Source organism: Myxine glutinosa, chromosome 1, assembly GCF_964187855.1.
Source record: "Myxine glutinosa chromosome 1, kmMyxGlut1.1, whole genome shotgun sequence".
Taxonomy (NCBI): Eukaryota; Metazoa; Chordata; class Myxini; order Myxiniformes; family Myxinidae; genus Myxine; species Myxine glutinosa.
In genome coordinates, this window is record NC_136261.1 from 190,260,073 (window position 1) to 190,269,572 (window position 9,500).

The following is a 9,500-nucleotide window of genomic DNA, read 5'->3' on the forward strand; positions in this document are numbered from 1 at the left end:
CGCGATAGCCGAGGGTTGAGTGTATATATATATATATACATATACTGTATGTATATATATATATATATATATATATATATATATATACACACACACACACACACACACACACACACACACACACACACACACACACACACACACACACACACACACACACACACACACACACACACACACACACACAGGGTGAGTCAAAAGTAGCGTCCGATTTCTGTTTTTTCATCCATCAGATTCTTTCTGGGATGTCATGTTAATAATTAAGCTCAACCTCATTATGGACGTCATGTACGTCAGTGGCTTGATGAAAACTTTCCCGGAAAGTGGATTGGCCGCCGCGGTCCGATCGAGTGGCCGGCACGCTCCCCAGACCTTACACCTCCAGATTTCTTTCTTTGGGGGCTCATGAAAGACCTTGTTTATCGTGAAAAGCCTCATACCATTCAGGAATTGAAGGCTCAAATCACTGCAAAGTTTGAGGAAATTGATATCGAACTCTGCAAGCGTGTGTGCCACTCTGTGCCTGCTCGGCTGCAATTGTGCATCGATCACGAGGGAGGGCACTTTGAAAATTGCAAGTAAAACAGCTTGGTACACTTCCGTAATAATTTTCCCCCGAATAAATGGTTAGATAAACATGTCATTCATTTATTTCTTCCTTCTTGTACACTGTAATACAAATGGCAAACAAACAATCAACTGACAGAAATATATATATATATATATACATATAAACAGAAATTGGGTGCTACTTTTGACTCGCCATATACGTATATATATGATATAGTCACCTCCAGAAGAAGCACTGCTTTTGCATTGTCTTTGAAAAATGGCTTATTTTGTGCTGCAAGTTCTGCTCATCAAGGGTTTCAATGAGTTTTATTGATACTTTTTCATCATATCCTGCTGTCATCGGTTAATGAACCCAGGCAAAGACGGGTACCAATCTTATAAGAAAAACTTCACATGTTTGTTTGTGTGTTTGTTTTTGTGTTTGCTCTTTTGTATGTTATTCGATGAGCCATCATACCTAAGAGGCTCCCTAGTTCCCCAGTTTTGGATGTAGGTACTTCAGAATCTGGGCAAGATTTTATGATGCTACCACACATTTCCTGCTTTGGCGTCTGCTTTGAGGCCACCAAAGACCACGATAAAGTGTATATTGGGATGTGGGGTCATGCAGTGCTGCCACAGACAAAAGGTAACCCCATGAGACCAATAACTCCATCGCGTTTCAATGTCCAACTTGTCCCAAAGCTACCACCAGGAAGGGCTCACCCAGCCCGGCAGCGCCAGGTGTCACCCTGTAGTAATTGATATTGCTGCCCAGAATTCCTGTGTACTTTTGGATTGGATTGGTCTTATGCATGGAGCATAATTAGTGGTGCAGCTAGAGCTCTTATTGTAGTGTCAAGCAGACTGCCTCAGTGCCTCATGAATGGACCACTGAACAGACCGAGTCATTAATCTGGTTGTTTCTTGGTAATTTTTCTACATGACGACTGTCTTGTCACTGTTGAGATGATAGTTAAGCTGCGATTTGTTCAGACCTTGTAGACAAAGAGTTCGCACATTCTTTTGGCAACTCTTATGGTATTCCCGAGTCGGACCTTTGGTACATTATATTGGAGACGGTATTTTAGTGGTTTTATTTCTGAGCTGACGTATTTCCTTTTCTTTTACAGTCTATCTCTGCTGGGTTTTATTAAAACTTTTATTTATTGCTGAAAGACACTGCTGAATGTTGCATCTTGAGATAAATACATTTTTCTTGATCCGAAATGCCATCTGTGTTTGAGTTTTGATTGCTTTTTTTAATCTCCAAGAAGACCTGCAGTTTAAATTTATTTATTGAATAATAATTGACTTTTCTTTTTGTGAGAAACAAATGACAAAATAAAAACCTTAGTTTGTGTTTTGTTGAATTGATCATCATCGTGGTTGGCCTTCTTAGTCAAAGATGGCCATTCGCACATGGCATGGGAACAATGTGGGAACGTGAATTTGTTTGTAGTTTAGGAAGCAGTGTATCGATCCAAATTATAATCGCACACTGACATAGCAAGCAGGGTCACGTCCCAGCCAAAAACCACACACCGCATGCGAGATAGCAAGCAGGGTAACATGGCAATGCAAGGAAAGCACACGACTTCCTACCTACACATTTAGGCAGGAATTTGTAATTTGGTCATGGTGCCGGAGATAAGTTGCCGACTCTTCGCAAAAGACTCGTTTAGGGTGCCGGAGATGACTCGCTCCTCTCCCGAGCTTTAATGTGTACCGACACCCATTGCTAGTGGGTGGATCCTCTGGCTTATCACCGTTCAGATGAAGGGCACATACATTGATGAATCACGCTGCATGTGAAACACCAGGTTGACAGTTTACACTTTACAGCTTGGCTGAGATTCAAACCCTGGCAAGACAGCTTAGAGGCAGTGACATCCTGCCAGCCGGATTTTTTTTTTTTTTTTTTTGTATACTGAATCGAGGTTCATGAAAGAGCTAACATTTATTTCACAAACAAATCAACCAGACAAACAAAATATACAAAAAGAGGGAGCGGAAGACAAGATGGGGAGAGAAGGGGAAGCACACAACCACAACATTTGAGAGCAGGGAGAAGTGTGGGAGGGAGAGGGCTTGGGGGCAGGAGGCGTGGGAAGGGGGGGGGGGGGGTGGGAGAAGTATAAAACACAAGGGGACCGAAATTAGCGGGGGTAGAAAAGATCAAGGTTTTGGATGGGGGAGGATAAGAGATGGTGGTGAACAGCTGTTTTAAAGACCTGGAGGGTGGAGTGGGATTGAAGAGAGTGAGGGAGTTTGTTCCAGAGGCGGGAGAAAAGAGGAATGAAGGAGTGAAGGTGAGCAGAAAGTCTTGATTTTGGCAGTTTAACCATAAGAGGGTTGCAGGCAGATCTTGTGCGACCTGTAGGAATATTTGGGGGACAGAGCCCAGAGAGGGCTGGGGGGGGGGGGGGCAAGGCCAGAGAGGAGTCGGTAGAAGACGGAAAGACCACCAACCTGCCTGCGGTGAGTGAGTGAGTGAAAGGCCCTTGGAGTTAGCTTCATCGCGGGAGATTCCAATGATTCTGAACGCTTTGGTTTCAACAGCGTGAAGATGGGCTAGGTGTGAGGCAGGAGCACCAGACCAGAGGGGAGAGCAGTATTCCATAGAGCTGCGGATGAAAGCCTTGTATGTGGTGAGGGGCTCAGGTGTGCCAAGGAAGGACTTCGCACGATGGAGGATGCCCAGTCGGCGACTGGCTTTGGAGGCCAGATTTGAAATGTGGTTTTCCCAGGAAAGAAAGTTTTCCCAGGATTAATTGCTGATTCTGAATTAAATGAACTAGAGAGATACCCGACGCACGGGTGGGAGGCCAGAAGCAAACAGGCAATGCAGATACGGCGAATGCTAAAGCATGAAACCAATAAATTCCACATTCCTGTAGCACCTTCAGTCCTACGTCAGACATGGACAGCAAATTCGTGAAGGACTTCCATGAAAAACGTACCCGTTCGCAAACAAACGGGTACGTTCAGGTATGGAAACATCGATCGTGGGACCATGGCGAATCTGCATATGGCGATATAATATCGTTATATATATATATATATAATGCTTATCAGTATTTTTACTTATCAGCTCACTCCCCTCAATGACATAATGAACTTAAATTTCACCTATTTTGTATAACAATCATCACGATCACTGTTCATATCGGTAAATATTATTCCATCGTGTTTCAAATCGTGATCGATACACTATGATCATGATGATCGTGATCGTGAATCATGATCGATAATCGTGTTCACAATCGCTATGTCTATGTACTCCCGATACGTGTACCAAATTCCCGATACGTGTAACTGTACCAAATCAACAGTAACAAGGATTTTGAGCCGATAGCTGTTATGGCCTTTGCAAGATCGATGGAGACAGCGATTTGTTAGCGATCGATGGAGTATCACACGCAAATAATATAGGCGTGTTAGTGATCGATGGAGATCGACGGATTTAACATCCGTTAAATCATATCACACACAAATCATCAAAATCTAAACAGTATCTTACTATAATTCACCAAATGTCCCACACTGATCGATACACTATGATCGTTATGATCGTGATCGTGAATCGTGATCGATAATCGTGTTCACAATCGCTATGTCGTATGTACTCCCGATACGTGTACCAAATTCCCGATACGTGTAACTGTACCAAATCAACAGTAACAAGGATTTTGAGCCGATAGCTGTTACGGCCTTGACAAGATCGATGGAGACAGCGGTCTGTCAGCGATCGATGGACACATGTTGCTTTCCCGGGTGCAGCCGTTTGTGCGTCGTCACAATGAGAACAATGAACGTCATGCGAACGCGAATGTTATGCGGGAGTCCAAACCTGAGAATGCTGGGGACTAAAGCTGAAATTGGGAAAACTAAATAACCTATTTTACTCCTGGAGATCCCAGGATGATCCACCCAAAATATCTTTGCGATCGGTTCAGCAGTTTTTACGGTACCTCCGAACAGACGGACGGACGGACATTTGGTGAATTAGAGTAAGATTACCTTGGCTGTATGTTCACTCTTGAATGATATTTCCCACGGCACTGTTTATTTATTTATTCGCTCAGGAAGAAATTTATGCTTATTCGTTCACAGCAGCAATTGAAGACCTTAGTGGAAGAAGTACTAGTCACATTATTGGGCAAAGTGAGTTAGAACCAGGAATTCCATCTACAGTATGGCAACGATCCATGTCTGTAATAATTTTGTATCATGTATTTTGTGACTTAAAGTACTTCTTCCACTCGAATCTTCAATTGCAATGGATTATCAAGCATTTTGAAAGTTTTTGACATCATTATTTACTCAAAAAATGGTTCGGCCTCCAGTGGGCGGTGACTAAAAAAAAATGAGAGTATGTAAGTGCACCACTGACAGTCAGCTTTTCCCTTCCACTTTACCAGAACTCTTAGCTCGAGGTGCTATTTGTGTTTTGTCTGAGTGACATGTCTTCTCACGAAATCTTAGTTTCACTCTATCTACAAATACCTCTTTTAAGCATGCTACATTTTTGGACGCGTTTCTGCTGGCTTAAGTGTGAAAGCGACAGCACTTTGCCGAAATGCAAAAGCCTGAAATGCATGATGTTCTTGCCGTTTTCTATACATAGAGGTTTCTGAAAGAGCCAAACACTTCAGTGGAAGTTTTATTTTATTTTATTTTATTTTTGCAATGGGATGGCAATGGGTGGATGCTCGATGTACAAGCAAGGTTGTTTAAATAATAAATAATTGTTGTTTGGTGGGCAGATGCCAGGACGTTGTAGTTGACTGCCATTTTTTTTAAATAAAGGGACGATCAGAATTGGTCTTATTGGACAGAGTTGACCGTGGAAGAACTAGCGGGCATTGATTTTCTACGCTAACAGAACAATGAGCTCTTTCCGTGGTCTATCTATGGATAATGTTGTCCATTGATTCCTGCAGCTTTAGCCTTGAGAACTTCAAGAAGTGCACAATTGAAAGCAGAATTCTACTGATTAGTTGGGGACAAAACTTTTCCCAGCTGGATAGGCCTAAACTCGGTCATTTATTAGCTCATGGGTCATAATAAAGGCAGCTGTACTTGTCCCTTGTGATGTCCAAATTTTTTCAAGATGAATAAAATATAACGCATATTTTTCTGTTCCCCTTCGGCACCTCGCTCACACCAAAGCTTTGCAAATTGACAATTAACACTGCACACACTAGTGAACAGGCCGGATTTATTTATTCACCTATTTCTTCACTACTTTTCTAATTAACACTTTCTGATCTATTTCATGTCTCCATTTTAGGTGGATCTGGAGCCCCAGGGGAAGGTGTTTGTTATCATTGACCTCAGTAAGTTTGCACAGCCTATTCTTTCACTCACCCGCTCACTCCAACGGATAATCTCACATGAGAGGTTTAAAGCAGCTTATGCCCGCATATAAATGTCAAAATGTCCTCCTTTGCACACCGCTGTGGATGGTTTTGGAGAAGATTGACCATATTGCTGCTATGGCGATCAGAGCAGTCGAGCAATTGATTCCTGATCATATCTTGACTTGAAATCCGCCAAAATATCTCTGGTGGATTTAGCGGTGTCTGGATTTTAAAAGCTGAAAATTGTACTTTTTCAAAACGGCTGGTTATCTATTCTGCAAGTCATGCTGTTTCAAATGTGCTTGCTTGCCTTTGCTATTTTTCAGCAGGTCGTTTTGTGCAGCCATCTGGCCTATCAGCTGTCTTGCTAGTAAATGCCTCTGGGATGGATTATCTAGAACATTTGTGGAAATGAACCCTGCTGTATTCTTTGATAAAGAGTGCTTTGCCACCATTGTTTGGCTCTGATGTCGTGACTGGCTTTTTAGCCTTTGTTCACTTTGGAATTATTTATTGCACTGCACTCGGTGGTCAAATGTACAGTTTTCACTTTTGTTGATCATTTGTTTGGTTTGTTTGTCCCTTAAGTGTTTTATTTTTTTATGCTGAATGGGCCCCAAATGCTTGTGTAGTGTTTATGCATTTGGGCCTCACCAACACAGCAACGCCATTAAGTGGTTGAATCGTACCAATCTCCGAGCATGTTAGACATGACCTAGCTGATAAATGCATCAAGCAATTGCAGCTAGAGGACAATTGCATTTCTGATCATCAAAACTTATCAGCTTTCTCTGTCACGGTTTTGCAATTGGTCGAGGAAGGAGGTAGTTTGATACACCAGAGTTCAGCATTTGTGACACCAGGTCATCAGCCATGCACCTTCTATCAATTTTCATTGTCATTGCAGTTTGACTACAATTTCAACACATTCAAATTATGGCTATGTACATAATAAATGGTGTATGTTTGTTGCTCTCGCTGGTTACTTCCATCACTTCCGATTCCTTCTAAAACACCAAAAGCACCAAAGCAAAGGTAGAGTAAAACACCAAATGACTAGCTATAATCAAGGTTAATTAATTTATACATCGAGTCAGCCCACCCCCGCCCCCAACGTCAAATCAGTCACCCTGCCCCCCATTCGGCTTCATCTTCTTCCGTGAGTACATTATTCCCATTCTTGGAACTTTTCCCTGTCATTGTGCCATGTTGTTGCTATAAATTCCTTTAATCCTTTTTATCTTCTTGCTTTGATTAATTGTGCTTTTATTTTGCCTCCTTATGATTCTTCTTTTGATGTTTTACTTTTATGTGAAAGATTAGAATAATTACACCTGACAGGCACTCCATATATCAACGCTGTTGGCTTGCAGTGGTGGAGGTTATGTTTTACCCCTGTCTGCTGTTTGTTTGCAGTTGTTTGTGTACAGGATATTTCAATAGGTTGTGGATGGATTGGTTTGAAATTTGTTGGGTGGGTTGGGTATGTGACCTGGACAAATTGATTAAATTTTGGTGAAGATCTGGATCCGGATACAATAATTTTTAAAGTGATTCTTCACCGCTGAGAGATGTGGCCAAAAACAATATATAGCATGATATTTTAAAAAGTTGTGGACGGATTTTGATGAAACTTGGTGGAGAGGTTGTGTGTGTGACAAGGACTAATAGATTCAATTTTGGTGAAAATCTGAATATGGATTCGAATACGAGAATTATTTAACCTTAAGTGAGTCTTCACCATTGAGTGATTGGACTAAAACCGATATATAGCACGGTTTCTCATAAGTTATGGACGGATTTGGATGAAACTTGGTGGACCGATTGGGTGTGTGAAAAGGACGAATCGATTCAATTTTGGTGAAGATCTGTGTATGGATTTGGATACGAGAATTATTTAATTTTAAGTGATTCTTCTCCATTGAGAGATCGTGTGAAAAGCGATAGCTAACATGATATTTTAAAAAGCTATGGACGAGTTCTGAATAAACTTGGTGGATGAGTTGGTTTGGTGACAAGAACGAGCCGATTAGATTTTGATTCAGGTCAGAATCCAGATCCGGCCTATCAGTGGGATGCAAAACATACACTGTTCAGCCTGGTGGAGGTATGAAGATGAGGAAGTTGTTGAGGTAGGAGGAAACTTAAATGGGCATGTGGCAAGGAGTATATACGGTTTTGAGGGAGTCCATGGGGGTTACGGATATGGTGTGAGGAATGGAGGAGGTGAAAGGATTTTGGAGTTTGCTGATGGAGCTGATTTGTTAATTTGTAATACTCAGTTCCAGAAAGAGGATAATAAGCTTGTTACATACACGTCATGTGGGTCGACGACGACCGTTGACTGCCTGATGGTGCAGAGGCGAGATGGGGGCTCCTCCGGGACACAAAGGCAATCCCGGGGGAGGAGGCTGTTTCACAGCATCACTTGTTTGTCTGCGACATAATGGTAAAAGGTGCGATGAGAGCTCGGCAGGTGAAGTACCAACCGAGAATGAAGGTGTGGAAGTTGAAAGAGGTGACAGTGAGGGAGGCATTAAAAGAGAGGCTGAGTATGGTGGAGGATGATGTGGTTGAGCTTGAAAGTGGTTGGATGTCAATGAAAGATAGTCTGTTGGGAGCCGTTGGTGAGGTATGTGGATGGACAAAAGGACTGGAAACATGGTGGTGGGATGATGAAGTTGGAAAGAGGATTGAAGAGAAGAGGAAGAAGTTCAAGGAGTGGCAGAAGGCGAAGGGTATGGGGTCAGCAGAGGCAGAGCATGAAAGTTATAAGGCAGCCAAGAAGGCTGCTAAGAAAGAGGTAGCAAAGGTGCAGGGGGCATACAGGAAAATATTCGGAGAACGCTTGGATTCAGAAGAGGGTCAGTGAGCTGTATTCAGGATTGCAAAGCAGAGAGCGAAAGAGGGGTATGATGTGATGGGGGTGAGTTGTTTAAAGGATGAAGTGGGATAAATCGTTGTGGACCCAGATGGAATTAAAGGAAGATGGAAGAGATATATGGAAATGCTGTTGAATGCAGAGAATGAATGGGACGGCAACATAGAGAGTAACCCAGTTTTAGGACCGGCAGAGAAGATAACTGAGGGGAAAGTTGAGGAAGCGATAAAAGCAATGAAGAATAGAAAAGCGGGAGGGCCGAGGGGAGTTGTGGGAGATATGTTGAAGGCAGCGGGAAGTTGGGGTGTGAAGAGAATGACAGAGATCTGTAATCTGGTGGTGAAAGAAGGCCGCATTCCAGTGGGTTGGGAACTGAGTACCCTCATCCCTCTATACAAGGGGAAAGGTGGCTTTCTGGACTGTGGTTCATAAAGAGCGATAAAGTTAATAGAGCATAGAATGAAGGTATTGGAAAGGGTGTTGGAGAAGAGGATAAGGAAGAAAGTGAAGATCGACGAAATGCAGTTTGGAGTTATGCCAGGAAGAGAAACGACAGACGTGATTTTTATTGGAAGGCAGTTGCAGGAGAAGTACATGGGGAAGAAGAAGAGGTTGTTTCTTGGGTTTGTTGATCTGGAGAAAGCATTAGATCGGGTTCCACATGAAGTTTTGACATGGGCATTGAGGAAGTTAGGAGTGGA

The 9,500-nt window shown here is 42.5% G+C and overlaps 1 protein-coding gene across 5 annotated transcripts in view; it reads left to right on the forward strand.

Moving 5' to 3' along the window:
• LOC137432254 (protein kinase C epsilon type) overlaps positions 1–9,500 on the forward strand; it is a 238,626-nt gene that overhangs the window by 93,785 nt on the left and 135,341 nt on the right. For all 5 annotated transcript variants that reach the window (XM_068124047.2, XM_068124038.2, XM_068124030.2 and 2 more), the window contains one exon: positions 5,849–5,894. In XM_068124047.2, coding sequence (XP_067980148.1) covers positions 5,849–5,894 — 46 coding nt within the window. The remainder of the gene's footprint in view (positions 1–5,848; positions 5,895–9,500) is intronic.